Here is a 24262-nt window from a genome sequence, read left to right on the forward strand (position 1 = left end):
GAGCATGCTCCAAGACACGGTAACGATGCTGACTCTTGTCAAGGAGAACGAGAAAACAACTGTTTATTGTTCATGATATATTTTTCAAACCGGAATAAGCACATAAATGTGCATAATTCAGCAATCGGTATATTTTGACGTTCCAAACACAGGCGCCGTATTCACCAACAAACCACGTAAATAGGGCGACCGTTCACCGGTTGAGCTGGTCTGACGTTTGTATCAACAGAGAGGGGGTCACCGCCACTGACTGGAACTTTCTTCAGGACCTTGAGCTGTAAGAAAGCAACAATATATCAAGCTAGAGACGCTTCTTGAAGTCATGGCAGAGTGATCCGTGCATCAAGGGACTGATGGGGTCATCTTGAGATAGAGTTGCGACCCTTAAAAATGACAAAGAAATAGTCTAGTTCTGAGTCCCCTTTAAGACCTAATTTTGACCATTAAGTTTGTCGTCATTGTAAATATCTACGAACTCCATACCGTTCGGCGTTCTAGTCATCTTGGCTGATAAATGGTTAAACAAACTGACCAAATAAGTTCAAACGGCCTTCTTTAATCTCCCGCTCCAGCGTTGATGGGAATATACTGTGGGTGGAAGAGTTTGGGTGGAAAACTTTGATTTAGCCGTCAGTGGTAACATCTCTTCAATGGAGTTTAAACGACGCTTTCAAAGTTTCTAATTATGCTCTTCGAAAAAAGTAGGGGATCTTCATTTTTTATGTACGATTAAATCATTTAGGCGATTTATCGGATTTATCGGAGTCAATCAATGTTGACATGGTATTTTTTAATGTTTTGAGAGTGCATCACCATTTGCACTTCCTTACAACCATACTTATTTAGAATGTAGTCGTTTTTGAAAGATGATTGGTGTATGGCATGTTATTTACTTGCATAGGATTTTCATTTTATAACAAACGACTAGAAACAAACACTAACAAATGTGTGATGCAAGGTGAATGTCAAAATTAACGTTCTAAGTGATTTCTCGACCTTCCTGAAAAAATGTCAAAATCAAGAATGGGTCCCAATGCACGTGTATGGGGCTACTACGTTGTGCACGTGTAGACCATGCGTTGTGTTTAGGGGTGGTAATAGAGGAAAATGGTGGTGCATTCATAAGATGTCTGTCCTTGAAACGTTTGTTAACGTTTACACTTCATATCCAAATTGAAAGTTCATTATCTCCTACTTTTGTAAGAGTATATATTGAATGATTTGGCAATGACACACCACAGACCCACTTGTTTCCAATCAACATTTGGATTCTTACTCTGTGCCACTATTGGGGAGAGTTAATTCTGTTTTACGCCGCGTCTAGCAATATTCCAGCAATATCACGGTGGTTCCACATGGAGATTCGGTAGTGTACCCCAGGAGCATATTTTGGTCGTAAGAGGTGTCTGGCTTCGATGACGTCATGTCCTGCACACTGAAGGCAAGGATCATCACCGACATGAGACTGGAATATTTACACATATTTGTCACATAGTGTGAACGATACTTAGACGTGAAACGACATATGTAAATACATTTTACCCTGTCTGTAGTGGTGAGAACAGGCAAATCCATAACAACCCATCGGACAGACTCCGAACAGGGCGGGGTGGTGAGCGAGCCCTTGTACGTGTAGTAATCGTCAGTCATAAGTAGCAGTTCACGTGGGTCGAGACTCACATTCTCAGCTTCATCTACACCATGGCAACAGAACTACATCTCAGTCCACACAATGCAAAGTTTCTTGGTTCCATCAACACCATGGTAACAGAAATACACCTCAGTACAGGCAAGATACGTTTCTCGGTTCCATCTACTCAATGGCAACAGAAATCCTCCTCAATACACATGAACATAAATACACCTCAATACACACAATGATAAGTTTCTCTGTTCCATCAACACCATGGCAACAGAACTGAACTTAAATATACACAAACATAAGTCTTGAACAGTTTCATGGAAATGACCATGTTCAATTCAAAATAATATACAATTCAGTATAATTTAAGAAACCATTTAAAGCTTACAAATGAGGTAATTTTTTTCTACATGTTATCTGAATGGAATAATACACCATATATTGTAAAACACGCACACGCACACGCACACGCACGCACACGCACGCACGCACAATCAGTGTCAGCGTGTCAGCGTGTCAGCGTGTCAGCGTGTCAGCGCAGTGTCTATAACCATCAGCATGGGAACACTGAACAAAACAATAAAACTGTCCAAACATCAAATGACATCAAATGACGCTCCACTGAGTACAACTACCATCACTCGTATACAGTATGTGCTTTGATGAACACTACATTAAATCTTGACTTTAAACGTATAGCAAATACCTACCGCCTTTCAGTTTGGCAACTCCATCCACAAACCTGTTGAAAGCATTGTCTTCCGACTCCCCTGCTACCTGGGGAACAATAGCGGAGTCAGACAGTAACGATGACCTCAAGGTGTAAAACGAACTAAATGTAGTGGTGCCTTTGGTTTCGTGAAAACCGATGCTCAGTGTGTGTAATGATCTGATCACCTGTAAAAAGTCACTGTTTTTGAACAAGGGAGGGAATGGGAAGTCTGAACGTCAGTTTCTATTTTTATGGGGTTTAGTGATTGTCGTAGGGAAAGTTAGTCCGGATTCTGCAAACCTCTTACCTCTAGAAACACCCCAACAACAGCCAAACCGTCTTCCTTGCCAACGGAAGCCCCAACACTACCGTACCTCTTGTTGTAGTGAACCAGATGCAACTACAACAATGTGGACATATGAATCATGTGAAGCCCTGTACAAGACATGTTATATGGATTCGCGGTATCACAACTGATGGTTAGGTGATTTGCTTCATGCATGCTATCGTATCTGAAGTCTCATGATGCCACTGACTGGATTGCCTGGATTCATTTGACTGTTAACAAGATCGAATGAGTGAGTGAGTGAGTTTAGTTTTACGTCGCACTTAGCAATATTCCAGCTATATGGCGACGGTCTGTAAATAATCGAGTCTGGACCAGACAATCCAGTGATCAACAACAGGAACATCGATCTGCGCAATTGGGAACCGATGACATGTGTCAACCAAGTCAGCTAGTCTGACCACCCGATCCCGTTAGTCGCCTCTTACGACAAGCATAGTCGCCTTTTATGGCAAGCATGGGTTGCTGAAGGCCTATTCTACCCCGGGACCTTCACGGGTCAACAAGATCGAAATAAAGCGGGGCTATAACATACAAACAAAAAACGTGCTCAATATCCTTCACGACAACGAAAATGTGTCTGAGTTACATGCATGTTAAGTTAGATACAAAGTGATTTTTTATAATAATTCGCTGTTTTGTAAGTATATGTAATATTTTCATAGAAACTTATAGATAAAAACGTACAAAACAAATGTAACACATAACAGGTATGACGGACCTTAGTGCACACAAAACGAAGGTTATTAACAAGATTTCATTGTCAAGCAGCTACCAATGACCTGGTTTTAAGGGTCAAAGAAGCGTGACTTCTTTTTAAAGTTAATAGATAGACTGCGAGAATGTCTTCTCGTCACTCTATACATATCAAAAATTGGTCTCCAGTAAACCCGTGCAGTTGCCGTTACCTCCCCATCGAAGCGTTTGCCGTCGACGAGATGTTCCGATGGAGAATGGAAGTGGATTGAGTGCAAGACGTACTGGGCGTCACTGAAAGGTATGTTCTTCGTCATCAGGAGATTGTTTTTGAAGAAGGCGAGACTCGCACCGTGGCCTGCAGTCGAATGCGTGTTATTGTGAGAGTTGCAGGACTTTGAGAAGGACATCCTCGATTATCCAAATCCTTATATCTCTATCTAGATTAACACCCTGGTCACAATATTGCTGTTCTGGTCACTTCGTATCTGAACTGTAATTTTCTTACAGCTAGAATGGAGATATAATACGCTGGATAATGGCTCTACCAACAGTATGTTTACTGGAGGCCAAAAGATTATTTACACTTGAATAATGAAACTACACAAAATCAAGTTTAAACGAAATCAGTTAAAACACATTGTCCAAACACAACAATGCTGTATTCGAAAAGCGATACGGCACGGGCTGCCGAACCTGACGTGTAGTCGGGGTATAAAAAATATACCATGTGAGACACTCCTACCTGTGGGAATAACGCAAGTATACTACCGGAAAGGGTTTGGTCATGTGAGGAATTTGTCGGCAAGAGAGAGCAGTTGTTAACGACAGATGGATGACATTCTTCGTCCTATTGTCCAACTATTTCTACAAAAGTCATGTGGTGTCCTTTGTCAGCACAAAAACGCCAATCCCGAAACAGCCCGAACGTTTTGAACTTCCTTACAGACAACGATGTCACCGTTGCCTGCGATCTCGACAAACATGTCTCTTACTCATCACGTGGGATGTCTTTCACAATCGAGGTGACAGCGGTTAGAACCTCTTGCCAACCAATAAGAACTGATCCCGGAAGAATGGGGACGTGCGCCACGTGACACAATCACATGTGCGCATGGGAGCCTTTCTTTCGGGAGAAATGCATAACATATGTTCAGTTTCATGTAGGGATGAATCAGCTCTTAGAGGTTACAAGGTACATTGTACAATGAGATGGAATAGAAATACCATACACTTGACAAATAAGGCATTATTACATAAAATGATGTCAACAAACTGTGACGGCACAAGATAACGATTGATGGAATGTAAACAAACTGGAATTCTCACCATTGATTTTCAGACTGCCTGATATTTCTTTTCGATACTTGGGTAGGTACTGAATGGGGTCAAGCTTGGCACACTTAGCGTCCTGGGTATTAATGTTGATGGGAGACTGGTTAGACCCGTCACAGCAGTGGGTGTCCTTGTCCAGCTCGTGCCAGTGGGAAGGATCTGAAAATGTACAGAAAAGAGTAAGCAAATACCAACTAAAGCAGAACCGGAATAAGTGACATTTCACTTTATGAAAAGTACTGTTAAACTAAACAGGATATTCAGAACAGCAGCGCCATAAATATCTCGATTATCCGCCGAAAAAGATTGAAAATATTGATACAATTTGTGGGCATGGGCCTCTTGACGGTGATGCCACCAGGTGTTCGTGAAAAGCGTATGCTTGATCTGCCCTACCCGGTCAAGTGTTTGTATCCCTGTGACGCACAACTATACACCTTTCCGTGCGATGACGACGACGATGAATAAACAAACCAGACCATAAAGGGATGGTTGTACCGTAAAGGGATGGTTGTACTGTAAAGGGATGGTTGTACCGTAAAGGGATGGTTGTACCAGAAGACCCAGAGACACAAAACGCCTAATGAAAATATAAAATATATTTTAAAAATCAATTACCTGTTTGTTGCGTACATGTACAGGGATGAGTTGTTACGACCTAGAGATGACATCAGGTGTACGGGAAAGGCGTTACTTGTTCTGTCTGTAACACCCGACACTAACATAGTTTCCCGGTGCTTTAGTTGCAGCACAACGTGTCAGCACCAGGTGAACGAAACCCAGTACCACCGTTTTATACCATGCCCGGAATAAATCGGAAATAATCAGGGACAATCTGTCAGAAATATATTTTGGACATGTCAAAAGTGTCAATATATTTTTGACATGCTATAAGTGTCGATATATTTTTGAACTGTTTAAGGCCGTCGATATATTTTCGACGTGTTAAAACTGTTGACATATTTTGACGTGTTATAACTGTCGATATATCATTACACCTATGCAGCCCTATATATTGGACACGCATGTAACTGGCTGTATGTTTTTGCTACATTTTAACTGTCGGTATATTTTGACACGTACACGACTTTCGATGTAAAATGAGCAACAGCTCAGCACAAAGTTAGGCGGTGGCCCACCCTTGTGATTAAAGCGTTCACTCGTCACGCCCGAAACCAGGGTTCGATTCCCCACATGAGTATAACGCGTGAAGCCTATTCCTGGTGTCCCCACAGTGATATTCCTGGAATGTTGCTACAAGTGGTCTAACACTACACTCACTCACTAGTACACAAAGTTCACATCAGTCATCATGGACATTCAAAGCCGCTGCGCTTTAAGAAAAATAAGGAATTTATACATGTGCTGATCATGTTAAGGAATTTTAATCGTTTATTAACACCAGGTCAGACAACAAAGAAATATTGAGTGACGTGGTAAAATCAGATGTGTTTAATACTAAGTATATATTGACCGTGTATTGGCTTTCTTATATCTTAATTCTGTATGAAAAAAAACTTCACAATATGTCTGTTTAGGTTGAATTGACTTTTTGAATATCTGTAATAAGTAAACATTTGCTAACACGCGTACAACATATTTCGACAGATAAATAATCTCGTGTAAAAGGTGATACTACAGATGATCGTTTTGATGAATTGTCTGTTGAAGACAGCAGATTCCAGTAAGACTCGATTATTCCCAGCTAGAATATCGCTAAGCGAAACGTTGAACAACAAGCAATTTACTCCAAAAAACTAGCTTCACAGTTTGGTTAGATTCATACTATTGTTAAATCTTCCAATATCCATTCCTCGTCCCTTCTTAAGGGACGGATCCGTACGTAGCTCGTTATCTCAACTGTTAACTGCCCATAGGATCTGCGTCAAGGATGCGTGTTAAGACCACTGCTATTTATTCTGTATTAGTGAATTCGCGTCAGATGTTAAATTGTTGAAATAAAATTACATCATCCCCACAGTGATATTCCTGGAATGTTGCTACAAGTGGTCTAAAACTACACTCACTCACTAGTACACAAAGTTCACATCAGTCATCATGGACATTCAAAGCCGCTGCGCTTTAAGAAAAATAAGGAATTTATACATGTGCTGATCATGTTAAGGAATTTTAATCGTTTATTAACACCAGGTCAGACAACAAAGAAATATTGAGTGACGTGGTAAAATCAGATGTGTTTAATACTAAGTATATATTGACCGTGTATTGGCTTTCTTATATCTTAATTCTGTATGAAAAAAACTTCACAATATGTCTGTTTAGGTTGAATTGACTTTTTGAATATCTGTAATAAGTAAACATTTGCTAACACGCGTACAACATATTTCGACAGATAAATAATCTCGTGTAAAAGGTGATACTACAGATGATCGTTTTGATGAATTGTCTGTTGAAGACAGCAGATTCCTGTAAGACTCGATTATTCCCAGCTAGAATATCGCTAAGCGAAACGTTGAACAACAAGCAATTTACTCCAAAAAACTAGCTTCACAGTTTGGTTAGATTCATACTATTGTTAAATCTTCCAATATCCATTCCTCGTCCCTTCTTAAGGGACGGATCCGTACGTAGCTCGTTATCTCAACTGTTAACTGCCCATAGGATCTGCGTCAAGGATGCGTGTTAAGACCACTGCTATTTATTCTGTATTAGTGAATTCGCGTCAGATGTTAAATTGTTGAAATAAAATTACATCTTTTACTTATAGCTCTCTCTCAGTCAGTTGTTAATGTGAAATGACCCTGTGGCCTCCACTCCAAAGATTGATTGATTGATTGATTGATTAAGGGATTGACTGAATTACTGAAGCCAGTTTTACTGGTGCAGAATTACAACTTCAGCTCTTCGAATTGAGACAATGAACTATTTCAAAGAGCACATACACCGTTAACATTATCCCGATAGCCCTCCATTGAGAACATGTTGCGATACTTATCAAGACAAGATTTCAGGGTTCTACAGACAAGGCTGCAGTTCTACCAGTGTGTCTGGCTGGGTACAACCCAGTAAGCCAGATGTATTGCAGTCTAGGCAAACTTAGTCTGAGTGTTACTCGTTACTCTACTGAGTCTAACAAACCCTCGTTTTCCGGTTTATAATTTGCCGTGACAAGAGCAAAATATAACACAGACAAGTCTAATATATTTCATTTTGTGTACCGAGCAGACAAATAGCAAGACACAACGATTCACAATTTCCAGTAGAATGAGTCAAATCTAAAGTAATGGGTCACAAATATAATAACAACTCATCAAAGTCTTGGTTTTCAGTGGGAAACAGTTCTACTAAATCTTTCACAACGAGCGATCTTGAATGTAGGTTAGGCTTGACGAAGAGGCAGACAGATGTAGGTTGGCCGAATGATGACACAACTCCCGTCTTACTCTGAGTGTAAGTCCTTTACATATATACAGTCACTGATTCTTAAGTATTGAAGCTTCGCGTTCGGGCTCGTGTTTACCAACAGTCAAAAGCACATACTCATACGTAGAAGAGTGCCTAAGGGGAGGCAACTCTAAAACGCTACCTTACAGGTGTGCTATTACCGTGATACAAAATGTGATCCATATCAACTATCAATCAAAACTCTAAACATTGTGACCCAATAACAAGTATCACTTTATCAATCATAACACAAATTACAGAAAATACAGTCTTGTACCACTAGTAGGAGGCAGCGTCCGGTCATCTTTGAGTGACCCATAACCGTCCAATCAAACGCGAGACGACCGAACGGATTTAACCAATCAGACAACAGTCACAGTTTAGGGTTTGTCGGGACTTATGACATTCCCCAGTCAGTGACATTAACCCCTCAACAAACCAAAATCCGCATAAAACACAGATATTCGACCTGCAATATATACGACGAAAGCTTTCTGATGACAGGGTTACCATTAGCCAAATTTTCCGCAAGCTGAATCCTTCAATACTGACAAAACCCGTTGTTTTCCGAGAGTGTTAACGTTGAAGGTGTTGTAACGTGCTCCATGTGCATCGTTCGGAAGCGATCGTACGGAAAATAGCATTCGGAATCGTTCGGGTTTAAACCTTTTCGAGGTAAAAGTTCAAAAGGTATGTGCGAGTGTCCACTTTTGCGATTTGGTCAATCTTACATCCCAGCATCCCAGTTTGTGCCACAGGTTCAACGTAGCCATTAACAATCATAAATTCATCACTCGTCATCGAGACTCTCCTAAAACGTTCTTCAGATTAAGATTGAAATGCAGCAGAGAGGGTTCGGGTGATCCTGGCACAGTCAGGCTGGTAAAGCTCATCATCAGCTCAGGGCCCTCGTCCCAACCCCCCGCCCCTCCACGCAGCCCAGACAGCGGATGGGACTTCTCCCAGGAAACACTGCCTAGTCGAACCCACCGAGAACTTGTAATGCGTTATGAAATGAAACATGACAGTCAATGTCATATTTTGTTTATATATGTTGATATAAAATAAATAATCTTAGTAATATTAAAATGAAAGGAAATAAAACATTAATGTCAATGTCGTATTTTGTTTTATATATGGTGCGTTTTTATCCCATAAAACAGTAGTTGTTTTCGCCAATGTAGGGATGTTTATGCCAAACAATTTTGGTGCAATTCTGCTTTAGTGCCTGTTGCACAACATGGCTGAACTTAGTCAGCAGGAAGCGAGACTATTGTGTAATCAATGTTTTGACTTGCAACTCACCATCCTCTGATCCGAAGTGATAGCCGAAATGCACGTTATGATGAGGAGCGGAGCACAGGGCGCTCTCGCCAGCCACGTAGACGTTGGTTGCAACTACAACGACAGCTATCGGAATCAGCATCTTGACGCGTCACAGTAGCTCGGTGCAGGCAGAACTATATATACAATAGAAAGTCGGGAATATGAATTCTGCAACAGATGGATTGCACAATTGGGCGACTCAAGCAGACTGCGGACCCATACCCTCATATCGTTAATCAAACATGCACATGTTTCTATCACATATTCACGAAATATGCAAGGCTGGGGTAAACAGGTACAGATGATACTGTGGCGTATATACCTATTTGCACTGACATACTTGAACATGGGCATTCTGTTTCAGAAAACACTTGTCTTGACATTTTCTGGACAGTGAGATTTTGATGTTTGCGGCAGCTGCTCCATTCCTTAGCTCTGGTTTGTTGTCCCGGGAAATGTATGACAACACGAGCGACATTTTGACGTTGAACGACGTTCACATCGCCGCCCGACGTTCACATCGCCGCCCGTACACCGTTGTCTTGCCCTCTGAGCTGTCCCGTATAAAATCTTGACTCCTTTGTGAAAGAAACCCCATTCCAATCTTGTCTCCTGCACCGAAGATGCTCCCAGGCAACTAGAGGTTCAAATAAGTCATCACAGTCTCTCTCCTCTGTCTGATAAGACGTTAGCAAATATAATTAGCAAGTACATGAATATATAGTCTGGTTCATAATTATTGAGAATTTTTCTTCTTACTTTGAGCTATCTAACACCTCAACTGATTCACTGATACTTAAAACTAAGTAATGGTATAAGGGAGGTAACTCATCTTGGCCTACTGAGTATAGTACAATTAGAGTTACCTCCCCTGAATTTGTAGCAGACGTCATTTTCCTCAGCACTGTCAACAATGTCTGCTGAAGATAAAAGAAGGTTGATTTTTGAGTTGTGTAATCAAGGAATTGATGATGTAAATACATTGGCAGAGAGAACAGGAACTCTACTGTGTATAGGATTAGGAAGAATTTTAAAGAGGGAAAGGATTTTGGGCACCAGAAAGGAGCAGGGAGACCCAGAAAATTGGACTTCTCAGATCGCGTCCGGCTGGGAATTTTAGCGTCTAAAAAGCAAAGGGCAAGCATCTCCAACATCAGGTATGAAATGATAGAAAGGGGATCAACAGCTGTATCAAAATCTACAGTTAGAAGAAATTTGATTGATCTTGGATGGGAGAAAAAGACTGGAATTCCTTCTCCTCTCATGAAACAAGAACATAAAGACAGGCGTGTTGAGTGGTGTTTGGCACATGAAAACTTTGACTGGGAAAATGTGATTTTTACTGATGAAAACTCAATATGGGTATATCTCAATAATGTGAAAATATGGACAAAGTCTGCGTCAGCACTGTTGTATCGACGACCTAAATACAGCCCAAAGTTTCATGTATGGGGAGGGATATCCTTATTAGGAACGACCCCGCTGTGTGTGTTTGAGGGAAATCTGACAAGTCAACGCTACACTAACATATTAGATAATTTTCTCCTTCCAAGTGCACATGTGTTTTATGGAAATGACTGGATTTTGCAGCAAGATAATGATCCTAAACACACCGCAAAACATGCCAAGCAGTGGTTTCAGGAGAAAAATGTGACTGCATTACCATTTCCTGCCTATAGTCTTGACTTAAATCCCATTGAGAACATTTGGGGGATGATGAAGGAATGTGTGAATCAAAAGGGGTTGACAAAAATTGAAGACATGAAGAGAGAAGTGGTCCGATACTGGGACAGCATAACTCACGAGACACTAACCTCTCTGATAGGAAGTATGCCTACCCATCTTAGACTGTGCCGTGAAGCTCAAGGAGACTTGATAAAATATTAAATTGTTACCTACACAACATGAAAAGGTCAGTTCACTTTCACAATACATTCAATTGTATCTGATTTGTTCTCTTTTAATAATATGAAATGCTTTAGCTATTCTCAATAATTTTGAACCATACTGTATTACCAATCTATTATTAATGTTGCTGCGTGAAACAAGTTTCATCGCGTGGTCGCTTTTGTCTGTTTGATACGGCTTCAACAAATGATGTTGATAGTTTGGCAGGTGTTAATATAAGCCATAGTGTTTCTAGTTAGCATGCTGCCATGCTCTGAGCCTAATGTATCGTGTTCATCGTGCCATCATGATCAGTGGAGCCGCAAATACCAGTTAACGTATGATCATCAGATACGTTGCAGTAACCACAGCAGTGACTGGTACTTAGCTTTGTCTGTCTCAACGGCACATCGTATTTTCAGTCGCAGTCCCATCTTTACGAGGTACTCATTCACAGCTGGGTGGACTTGGATACACAGACCGCTACACGTTGCTGGACCCGCAACTGGCTGTTTGCACGCATTCACGTGGCCACCATCACATACCAACGGGTTCGCGGGTTAAAACGGGGATATAAAACAAATAACGTCCTTCTTTTGGAATACATTATGAATGGGTTCTACTGCTGTTGCGCGTGAGAAATATGTGCAGTCCTAGGCTTCGAAATGTGGTTCAACTAGCAGTACAGCATTATTCAAACAATATCCATATGTATCTATCAGTGGCCGACATTTACAGCTGACATAATGCATTAGTTACAGATAAATACTAGTAATGCATTACGTCCTAAACATTTATGGGGGGGTGAACTGGTAATTAAGATACCACAGAAGATAGTAATGTCAAATGAATTATCTGGTAGATGGAAACTTCCATTTAATTTTTATCATGTACAATCATTAGTAGTACTGATTACAGATGCTTAATTACAGATCATTGATAAACGAGTTAATGCGGTCCCACTGATGTTCAAAGAAAGTCACAGAGATAAGAAAAAGAAGTGGCTAAGGGGTTGGGCGACATATTCAGTAAGACCGGTATCTGCTGATAAAACCAACCAAACCGCTGTTATCAACTAATCCCACGGTGTGTTGCCAGAGAGAGTGAGTGTGGAATCTGACGTGATCTTGTGTGCGGACACATGGCCACATCACTGTTTAATACCGATGCATGAACAGATGTTTGAATACTTGGCATGGATTAATATGATTATGGAAACGGTTTTGAAGATTTTCTGAATTTTAACACAGATTAGGTGTACTTGGGTCATTTAAATATTTTGAGATTTGTAAATCTAAAACCACTGTTTATGATAGAAACGTAATGCATTCTTGACTACTAATTTTGTCAGAAGTAACAGTTTGGACTGTTGTTAGACAGTTATATTCTTACATGAAGACATGCTCAGTGTTTTACAGGTAAATAGTGAGGTTATATCCGGCATTTTTATGCCTTTCGCACTTGGACCCATCACAACTATGGGCAAGATGACATCATTGAATACTTAGAAGGGAATGAAAGCAGGTCTTTGGGCGATATGGTGGATCATATATCTGCTGCTTTATGCTCGGTGCTTAACATCCACACAATGAATGGGATATGTCGAGGCTGATTATTATACGCATAAGTACGAAGGCCAACGTGTTGCAAGTGTAATCGATTATTTCATACATTCACCCCAACTGTACGAACGGAGACCACATTGGTGATCGATTATATCATATGTTGAGCCATTGTATTGAACAGAGTCAACACATTTACTTGTAGTTGTTAGCCTAAAGTCAACACACTGAACGAGTGAAAAGTCACCATTGCATGCATTACCTTTGTATGGAAATAATATGGAAAGATGTCGGAACAAACACATCGTGCGTATATGTTGTAGGGGAATCACCAGGTAGTACAAAGCATTACATTCTGATGCTGTATCTGTACATTCTGACTGTATTAGAAGAAAGATGTGATGGAGATGTCACTGTTCATAGGAAATGATTTTCTATAGAATGTTCATTTCTAAAGAAATATCCGTGTTTAAACATATCTTTTAAATCATGACGATTCATCTAGAAGAATGATCTTTTTGGCACCATCGTAAGAGTGACGTTAACAATGGTCGAAAATACGAAACACAAAACGTTTGTTCGGACTGCACGACATGAACCATGACATATTCGATGTGACAAGACAGCCATTTCATTAACATTGTCATAGACTAAATCATTTCAATAGGTTTCCTTAAAACTTCATTTATTCAAACAATCTATTTGTTTCAATATAAGTCCAAAGTGCACCGAAATTCTATCCCCTTTGTCTATGTAATGTATTCGGCAAACATTCGGTGTATCCCCTCTTATCATAAACCCCCTCCGGGCAGGACCCTTAATTCTCAAACGCTATCAATACATGTCAATTAACACCTCCTTAAGTCGCCTAATCTTACGTGTGTACATGTGCATGGGCCAGTGATCTTGCACAATGTGACGTAATGGCCCTGTGTATAAAAACCTGACTGATATGGTCAGTCGACAGACCATCCAGGAGACCAACCAGCAAGACCAACCATGGAGACTAGATCATCGACAGAAGTGGACGGATTGTGCGTCTAGTCGGGGTGTCGGCCAAGGCCGTCGCCCACCTACGACTACGTCGACGATGAAGAATCGCCGTCGGACTTCTAATATGTGTGTAAGTGACAGAGCGGGTCTCCACATCGGGATCATTGGCCATTCAGTCCTGATGTGCGTTCTGTCACATGTTTACCACTGTATTTACCATTTTGACCATCCTTCGACCAAACAGTAATAAAACATGGCTGCTGCTGTCTTCATCTCTAACACCGACTCATGTCCTCCCTGTTTCTTGTCCACCATCCTAAACTACCACCCGAGAGCGACCACGACGGACGCTCTTGGACAACATTTACACCCTATGTTAAAGTCAGGAAACACCTCTGTTCATTGTTCTGGAACACGTCCGATCCCGTTAGTTGCCTCTTACGACAAGCATAGTCGCTTTTTATGCCGAGCATGGTTTGCTGAAGATCCTGTTCTACCTCGGAACTTCACTGGTCGTTGTTGTTGCATAGGGGCTTAAATAGTCACAAAATGACTTCTTCAAACACCTGTGTGACCTCATTTTCACAGGGGTTAGTGATCTTAAGTTGATCTCACATTCATGTGTGTATTTTTTAATCAGGTGCATAGCAACCGGAAGACATCACCGAATACAGACAGATCAACTGGTTTCATACGGCTTCCATTTTAACTCTAAAAGACCCCTTCATTTCGGATCATCCATCACTTTAATCTCTGAATACACAGACGACATTCAGGTCTCTCTCCCTATTATATCTTGTTTATGGAAGTCGTTCACCGTGATATTCTGAGGAAGAATCACTCTGGCCGTATTGCAAGCTATGCAGCGTATAGAAGAGGTGGTCGACAAACTGCAGCTTGAAGTCCTTACCAACTTCATGAAAGCTGACATTATTGAGAATCCACAAACCTCCTTTGACCGGGTGAGAGCTTTATTATATACCCTTCCCAGGATCTCAAGCTTTCTCCCTATTCTGAAAGTTCTTGAAGAATCCAGAGAGATACAAGCGATGGCATTGTTGGGACAAGAGACAGACAAGGCAGCGTACACTTGTGTACCTATGTATGGACAGTATCCCTCTCAAACAAGATTCCAAGAACAGATGGTTTCTTTTCAGTCTTGGGCTAGCAGATGAAACTGTCCTAGTCAAATGGCCCAGGTAGGACTTGTGTACTTGCTCAGAGGGGATGCTTGCAAATGGTTTCAGTGTGGTGTCGTTCTCAAGAACTGGGAAATCGATGGTGATCTCTGGGTTGAACGTGAAAAGTGGTCTTCAGACTGTCCATATTTGGCCCTGGTAGGAGTAAGTCAGAAGGCGATTTATTTATGTAGTTTATGTGGATTTATATGTAATTTAATGTAAAATACTGTATAGCTGGGGCACCCGTGGCGAGCCACCTCCTCGTGGTGGGTGCTGGGTAACGCCAAGAGCTCGCCGACACCCCCGTAGTGGACCCGGGGGGATATTTGGTCCACCAACCCGTTTGCCGTGGGTTGCGGCCCTGTGTCGGCGGAGGAGGGGATCCTGGTGGTTGAGGGCAATAGGGACCTGCAATCGTGTTCCTGTTGCTCAATACACCACTTTGGCCCTGACTTCACCTAGACGGGTGGTCGAATGGGCCCGGTTCGACCAATCGGCTGGTCATGCCAAGCCCTGTGCGGGGATTATTCATGTAATTGCACAAATTTGATTTTGTGTTTGTTTCAATTTTGGTCTTGGCTTTTCACTAACAAAACATTTTAGATTTGAAAACTGATGTTATGAACTTTGCCTAGAGTCTAATGCTTATACCCAGAAGGCGGTGGCTCATGGGCCAATCTGGTGGAATAATTCTTTAATTTTTCTGCTGGAGTATATCATCCGGGTATCCTTGGTGCTTCAAGCTGGAGATCCGCTTGTTTTTAGCATTGTCCTTGTGATACTCCGTGGTGGGTGGGGAGCTCGGATGATGAAAAATGACTTATTCACCATGGCTTACGAAACTCCCTCAAAAAAAACAAAACGTCCACTTGACAACGATGATGAACAGCGACCTTCACAATCTATTGATTACTGGCCACGGTTTCTAGTGATTGAAACTATTGATAAAACACCGTTGAAATTAAATCCGTTTGCGGTTTCTAAAGGCATTCAAGGCATTGCAGGAGACGTGAAAAACATTAGACGCTTGCGTTCAGGTGCTTTGTTAATTGAATGTAGCAAACGACAGCAAGCATCCAACCTCCTTTCCATTGAATCATTTGTTGGTACACCTGTGTCCGTTTCTGCACACCGAACTCTAAACACAAGTAAAGGTATTGTAAGAGATCGGGATCGATTGTTCTCTGACATGACTGAACTGGATATAGCCACCGAAATGAAAGACCAAGGCGTCATGTTTGTCAAACGATTTACCACCCGTAAAAACTCAGAAATCCATCAAACAAATACGTATCTCTTTTCGTTTTCTTCTCCAACTGCTCCTCAATCCATAAAGGCTGGCTACTGCAATATCAGGGTTGAAACATACATTCCCAACCCTCTCAGGTGTTTCAAATGTCAGAAGTTTGGCCACGGTGTGAACACCTGTACGTTGTCTGTCACGTGCGCTCACTGCAGTGAGAAGACGCATGTGACGGAAGATTGTGAGAGCAGTTTTAGAAAGTGTGCCAACTGCTTTGGAGCACACTCGTCGTCCTCCAAGGAGTGCCCGATGTGGAAAAAGCAGATGGAGATTAACAAAATTAAATTTACTAGAAACATCAGTTTTGCAGAAGCTAAAAAACTTGTACAATCTCCAGAACTAACTGAAACGTATGCATCAGTAACTAGACCACTATCAGATTCAACCCTAAAACAATCCAAAGTCAAAACTACATCAATAACCTGTCAAACAGACTTGACATGGGTGAAAACTAATACTCCCGAGAGGTTTTCACCGGAACAATCCACCCAAACATCAGTTTCAGCCCAAATCCAATCTGAGTCTTTGAGTAATCATGACACATCTACACCACAGGAGATAGCACCATCTCAGTCCAGTGCAAATGTCAAACAGGTTGTTAAAAGTAAACCCAAACCAAGGCCAGATCTTTCTAAAAAACTTCAGAGTGGCAGAGTCTCCAAAGGATCAGAAAATCGTGTTCAACTTTATAATAAATATGGTTCGCTTGAGGACATGGAAGTGTCCGAACACACCCATCAAAGGGCACATAGCTTGTCGCCCACCAAAAAAGTGCGGGGCAGATCCCCAATCAATGCCCCTAAAAGATAGTCCGTTCCAAAACTGTAGTACAGTGGAATTGTAGAGGGTTAAGGACCAATTTCAATGAGTTACAGCTACTAATCCAGGATTTTGCACCATCGGCCTTCTGTCTGCAGGAAACCTATTTGAAGCAGACAGATGCTTTTGATTTACGTCAGTTCGTTTCATATAATTATTTGTCACCTCCGGGTGACAGGGCCACAGGAGGGTCTTCAATCCTTGTAAAGCAGGATGTTATCCATAGTCCTGTAGCTCTCACAACAAATCTCCAAGCTGTTGCAGTGAGACTAACTCTTCATGTTACCTTTACACTATGCTCTCTGTATATTCCGCCTTCTTCAGCACTCCAGCAGTCTGATCTACAAGGTCTCTATGACCAACTTCCTAAACCTTGCATCATAATGGGTGATCTCAATGGCCATAACCCAATCTGGGGTGGTACAAACACTAACACTAAAGGTAAACTACTGGAAGATTTTATAGCCAATAATGACTTGTGTATATACAATGATGATTCAAGCACTTATCTGCATCCTGCAACTGGCACCTACTCTTGCCTAGATTTGTCTCTTGCAGACTCTACTCTACTTAATGAATTTGATTGGTCAGTCCACAATGACCTCTGTGGAAGTGACCACTTTCCAACTATATTATCAGAAAATACTCCATCTGACTCTCCATCATATACCAGATGGAATTTTGCCAAGGCAGACTGGTCGTTATTTCAAACTTTATGTGCATCTAAATTAAGACCCGAATGTTTCCTATTCAATTATTTTCTGACGTTTTAAATAAAATTGCTGATGAATGTATACCAAAGTCCTCTACAACTCCACATGTACGGAAACCATGGTTTAATACAGATTGTAGACAAGCCAGGAAAGCGAGGAAAAAGGCAGAAAATTATTTCCGTCGTCACCCAACTGTCCATAATTTAAACAAATTTAAGATACTCAATGCGAAGGCGCGTCGTACTTTCAAACAAAATAAACGGCAATCTTGGAGGAACTATGTCTCCAACATTAACTCACGTACGCCAATGTCTAAGGTATGGAACATGGTTCAAAGAATTAAAGGCAAAGGTTCAAAAGTTGCTGTTCACCATCTTAAAGATGATGACAATTTAATTACTGACACACCTAAAATTGCAAATAAACTTGGAGAAACACTTGCCAAAAATTCATCATCGACAAATTATGTTCCTGAGTTTCAGAGATACCAGAAACAACAGGAAAAGACAAAACTTAATTTCGCTTCAAATAATGGTGAAGACTACAATGAAGTGTTTTCTTTACATGAGCTACATATTGCACTTGAGCAAGCTCATGACACGGCAACTGGTGATGATAATATACATTATCAGCTACTGAAACACTTACCTGAACCATGTCTAATGGCACTTTTAGATATATTTGATCAAATATGGACGTCGGGGGAATTTCCCCCTTCATGGCGTAATGCCATTGTAGTCCCAATACCAAAACCTGGCAGGGATCATACAGATCCGTCGAATTACAGACCGATATCTCTAACCAGTTGTGTCTGTAAAACCATGGAACGTATGGTAAATAATAGATTAACTTGGTATCTTGAAACCAATAACCTGATCACAAATATTCAGTGTGGTTTCAGGAAAAATCGTAGTACCATTGATCATTTGGTACGTTTAGAATCCTTCGTTAAAAATGCTATAGTAAATAAACAACACGCTGTATCGATTTTCTTTGATCTCGAGAAAGCTTATGATACGACCTGGAAGCATGGCATTTTGAAGGATTTACATGATTTTGGGTTCAGAGGCCGTTTGCCTCTTTTTATATCAGAGTTTTTAAAAGACAGGCAATTTCAAGTACGAGTGGGTTCAACCCTGTCTGATCATTACAATCAGGATCAGGGTGTCCCTCAAGGCAGTATTTTGTCCGTCACTTTATTTAGTATTAAAATCAACAGTTTATCCAAGGTTTTAAATGATTCAATTGATGGATCACTTTTTGTGGATGATTTTAACATTTCTTGTCGTGGTAAAAATGTGCGTACTATTGAACGGCAGCTACAACTTTGTTTAAATAAAATAAATAAATGGTGCCTTGAAAACGGCTTTAAATTTTCTAAATCCAAAACTAATTGCATACATTTTTGTAGGAAATATAAGCCGCATAAGGACCCTGAACTATCTTTAAATGGCTCTCCCATCAAGGTTGTAAAGGAGGCCAAGTTCCTGGGTTTAATTTTCGATTCTCATTTAACCTTCTTGCCACACATTAAATCCCTTAAAGCTAAATGTCTGAAGGCACTCGATTTGTTAAAGGTTGTTTCAAATTCCAAGTGGGGAGGGGATCAAGTTACCCTCCTTCACTTATACAGATCATTGGTACGATCTAAACTTGACTATGGCTCCATTGTATATGGTGGAGCCTGTAAAAGCAACCTTAAACTATTAGATTCTGTCCACCACCAAGGTCTACGACTTTGTCTTGGATCTTTTAGAACCTCACCTGTTGCCAGTCTCTATGTTGAGGCTGATGAACCATCTCTTACACAACGCCGTATAAAACTGTCTTTACAATACATCACTAAGTTATATTCTAATAAATCTAACCCTGCCTATAACTGTGTGTTCAGTCCGCTTTATGAGAATTTGTACGACAAGAGGTCTTCTCTTGTTCCACCTCTAGGACACAGAATTAAACCCTTTCTTTCTTCGGCCGGCATTGAGCTGGAAAACATAGCTCCCTCCCGTCTTCTTGCTTCTCCTCCTTGGCAGTTGGTTAGGCCACAAGTTGACCTAACATTAACTTCATTTAAAAAATCAGAAACTAATGAATTACAATATAAACAGAATATAATCAATTAAAAACTAAATATAGCAATTACAAATCCTTATTTACAGATGGTTCCAAGAACGGTGGTGCAGTAGCTTGTGCCACTGTCATTGGATCCAGAACAATAACTTCTAGAATTCCAGATAACAGCTCTATTTTTACTGCAGAAGCAAACGCCATATTAACTGCTCTTAAATATATTCAAAGACATCCTAAACACAAACAGTACATAATCTATTCAGACTCTCTTTCGTGCCTTCAGGCTATTAAAAACCTAGCATGTAAACATCCACTTTTAATAGAAATTATTGAACTTTATAACTATCTTGCGACTGGCCAATATGACATTGTCTTCTGTTGGTTACCCAGCCATGTTGGAATCTCTGGTAATACTTTGGCTGACCTTGCTGCTAAGGCAGCGCTAAACAAATCTGTTACACCACTTCATATTCCCTATACTGATTATAAAGCTACCATTAGATCTTACATCCGTGATCTGATGCAGAAGCAGTGGGACACCCAGGTAGGTGTCAATAAATTACATGCAATAAAACCATTTGTTGGTTACACCTACTTGGGTTGTCAATCCAGATTTGAAGAGGTCATTATACGACGATGTCGTATTGGCCACACTAGGTACACGCATGAATATCTTTTGAAAGGTGAGGATCCTCCGTTCTGCATCCCTTGTGATGAAATAATCACGGTCAAGCATGTCTTGCTTGACTGTGTTGAATATTCCATCACAAGGGACAATTATTTTAAATCAAGAACTATGAAGGACCTTTTTAGTAACGTACGTTCTCATTTATTTATTGCATTTTTAAAAGAATTGAATTTATTGACTGACATGTAAATAAATAAGTATTTTATGATTGGAAGTTGAATTAGCAGCTAAGATTGTTAGTGGCTGTATCCTCGAAGGGGGTTGAAGTACCGTAAAATTATTGTCCTCCTGAGAGGGTACGTAAGTCCCAAAACGATTTAAGTCAGATTTAATCTTCCACTTCTTTAATCGTAGAATATGTGTCATTTTAATTTGTGGCTAATCTTGCACACAGTCGCCAACAGCTGAGGGGATGGTGTAAATCCAGCCAGGGACCATGCAGGTAGCAGAGGTACTGTAAGTCCCCATGGTCCCTGGTATGGTGATCTACCCTCTGTTGTTGGCGATCTATAGCCTGTTTTTATGTTGTACTGTCCAAATAGTGATACTATCTTTTTTTTAAGTTTCCACGCTAGTTTTAATACTAACTGTGATAGTCTAGTGGTTTTACTGTCCTTCGTAGACAGGGTCTTCATAATATCGATATATATTCTTTTTTGTCATGTCTGTTCTCGTCACGATATGGCTGCAATATTGCCGATGTGACGTTAAATATTAACTCACTCACTCACTGTATAGCTGGAAATGTTGGAAAATAAATCTTTGAGTATATCTGTATTGTCTGTCTGTCTTTTAAAAAAGAGGTTTACTCGAATACTAATCTCATTGAGATCACAACCACAACAGGAATAAGAGGTTGTTTTGCTAGAAGTATGGTTGGTACGTGTTGAAACATTACAAAGTTTATAAAGTTCATGTTAATGTTGTAAGGCATTGAGGAGATTCGACAAGACATAAATGAACAGAGAACAGATTCTTGCCGTCAATAGTATTATCAATAGGTTGTTAAAAGGGATGATTTCCTGTGACTCGATATGGAAGACGTCGTTTCCAGAGGAAAAAAATGATAGAAATAAGTATCTGCAAGTGTTTCGAAGTCTAGTTCACCCTCTGTGGACTACAGCTGGTATTTGGAAGAGGGTTTTTGCCAGCTACATCCCTATCGTAAGCAAGAGTTTGTTAATGTACTTAGAGATGAGGCTTTTCAAAATGCCTGGTTATTAAATAGAGCATTAGTTTAGTACATTGCGGTACACCCGTCTCAGGTTTGTAGTTCATGATCAGGTGATGCTGGAAACGACGTGTTTATCTACATAAAGGACCATGTGGACAAACTTCATTTATCTGTGGATCAGTGACAGTGACACTTCACCTCAAGCCGGTCCCGTTTTCATCATGAATAATCCAAAATACAAACTCTTCGTACCTGATGCTGATAAATGGACCCGCTTCTACATGCTAAGGGCTGAAGGGAACGGAGATCCGTATCATACAATGCGAGGAGGAGAAACATCTGCCATGATGACTGTTGATCACTATTTGGAACTGTATGGGCCACGGCTGAAGAAAGACAAACCAAAGAAACCACGGAACAGCCTAAGATTGCAGGAGCAGCCATACTCCCAGCTATTGCAAGAATTTAGACACTGCATTGTATTGTCCATTACTTACAGACCCTATAGCTGAAATATTGCTGAGTAAAACTAAACTCACTCACTTAATGTATTGTTGGAGGATTAGACAACTGTACCGTTTTACAATAATACAAATTTCAACCTAATTTCACTGAATCCAGAGAATACATGTTCTTAACCTCCTAATACAACATCATGCTATTATCAGTCAATACTTCTAGTTCAATACAATACTGCTGCTTCAGTGCACCATTGATCACTAGATTTAATTTGACAAATGTTCTCAATGACAGCATGTTTAACGAAGGTTCTTTCCGTCCGTGAATTTAACTCATAGGGACGACTCTCATCTTCACCTAGTCCGATTTGATAAAACATGTTATCATCCAAGTCAAAATCCTAGCCATTTGTTGGAGCTGTGTGTTGTACTGCGTTTGCGATACAAACTGCTGGTCATTTCAGTCACAAATACGTGGTATAACTACCATCCGATATTATCCTGTGGGTAACCCGGATGGGTAATTTATTATTACAGTTATTATTTTGATTTTCATACTGTTGCGTAATGAATTTGAGCCAGATACTCGTTTCAATACTCGAACCCGTTATGATCACGTGACTAAGAGATTATACAAAGATTAAAAGGTTGTAACGTCTTTGAAGATTTAGACATAAGTCAGCTCCTTTGGATATAATGTAGATATTGTAAAACCCAAAATTGAAGCCTCCGGGCTGAAGAATATATTGCCATTTCTTACAAATTTGGTGTCGGAAATTAACATATCCGGGTAGGGTAAGGTAATAAGGGGTAGAAAATCTGGACCCGTCCCAGCTCTAGTACCACGATAGTTCTTCCAATCACTGGTTTGGCTCAGACTGTTGGGATGGAGCCTGAACAGATGTCTATGTGGTGTAACACAAGCAACAAAATTAACACAAAGGGGAAAGTGTCCACGATGTCTCAATATAGAACGTCAGTGCAAGAGAAAACCCAGCCTCAACTCTCCTCACAGTTCCTCATAATTCCGGTTGATGTGAAGGAAAAATCAAATTGAAAATTATTTGAATAGATCACTAAAAATCAATGCTGACACCAGGTGTTCGTGGCAGGGGGAAACATGTCCCGCCCTACAGGTGTCTACAAGTGTATGTCAGAAACAGTGGGAGAAGAGGATGCAAAGACAGAACATCTAAGATAGTTGCAGAGAAAGCATTTAATGAGTGGTGTACATTATGGGAATGATCTGTCACTAGTAGAGTATCTGAAGACACAATTACGTGACATTTCTAAGTAACTCAGAGAAACAAAAGATTGATCTTGATAATAGCAATGATGAACTTACATGTTTTAGGCCTCACAATTCATGGAATGTCCACACGGTGTCCACAGACTACAAGGCCTAAGCTATAGTATCAGGTAAGCTAAGGTATGCTACAGTAGGTGTCTATGCAGATACTATCTTACTTATTGAGCTCCTGTGACGAGGCGTGTTGGTGCATATGTTATGTACAGGCAGCTGCCGCCGGTTACTAGCTGGAGGTGGAAAACAATGTTGAGTCATATCAGCAAGAAGACTACAGAGTCAAATATTTTAGATGTCGACGAGCAGTGTGGTGCAGCTACAAATTTGGTGGCTTTACACGTGGTGAAGTATTGATCGATCGATCGATTGATCGATTGAGTGATTTTTTTTAAAGGCCGCATCCCGCAATACTCAAGCTATATGGCGGCGGTCTAAATGATCGAGACTGGATCAAACACTCCAGTGATCAACAGCATTAGCATCGTTCTATGCAACTGTTATACAATGGCGTGTCAACCATGTCTGCAAGTCTGACGACCTGACAATGTCAGCCGCCTCTTACAACAAGCATGGGTCACTGAAGATCTGTTGGCTGAATGGACTGTGATATTATCCCACGTTTTACTTTTTTTTCTGACTACTACGT

At 40.6% G+C, this 24262-nt stretch overlaps 1 protein-coding gene across 2 annotated transcripts; it reads right to left on the reverse strand.

The window, feature by feature from the left end:
• Nucleotides 1-35: 35 nt before the first annotated feature.
• LOC137255837 (carbonic anhydrase 2-like) lies at nucleotides 36-23770 on the reverse strand. 2 transcript variants are annotated; one of them, XM_067793408.1, is made up of 8 exons: nucleotides 23656-23770; nucleotides 9442-9596; nucleotides 4726-4890; nucleotides 3609-3754; nucleotides 2662-2754; nucleotides 2353-2419; nucleotides 1543-1694; nucleotides 36-275 (listed from the first exon to the last, which is right to left on the reverse strand). In XM_067793408.1, exons 2-8 carry the CDS (start codon nucleotides 9560-9562, stop codon nucleotides 162-164), a joined length of 858 nt encoding a protein of 285 aa, XP_067649509.1. In that variant the 5' UTR covers nucleotides 9563-9596; nucleotides 23656-23770; the 3' UTR covers nucleotides 36-161. The 2 variants fall into 2 exon arrangements, with proteins under 2 accessions (XP_067649509.1, XP_067649508.1); XM_067793407.1 differs by having other exon boundaries at nucleotides 63-275; nucleotides 2353-2539; nucleotides 23656-23744.
• Nucleotides 23771-24262: the final 492 nt, after the last annotated feature.

Source organism: Haliotis asinina, chromosome 11 (genome assembly GCF_037392515.1).
Source record: "Haliotis asinina isolate JCU_RB_2024 chromosome 11, JCU_Hal_asi_v2, whole genome shotgun sequence".
Classification (NCBI taxonomy): Eukaryota; Metazoa; Mollusca; class Gastropoda; order Lepetellida; family Haliotidae; genus Haliotis; species Haliotis asinina.

Coding starts and splice junctions, on each gene's coding strand:
- LOC137255837 (XM_067793407.1), bottom strand. CDS start 9,562: ATGCTGATTCCGATAGCTGTCGTTGTAGTTGCAACCAACGTCTACGTG. Junction 2,755..3,608: donor GCAAACGCTTCGATGGGGAG/GTAACGGCAACT, acceptor ACATTGTTGTAG/TTGCATCTGGTTCACTACAA. Junction 1,695..2,352: donor AGTTGCCAAACTGAAAGGCG/GTAGGTATTTGC, acceptor GCCATGGTGTAG/ATGAAGCTGAGAATGTGAGT.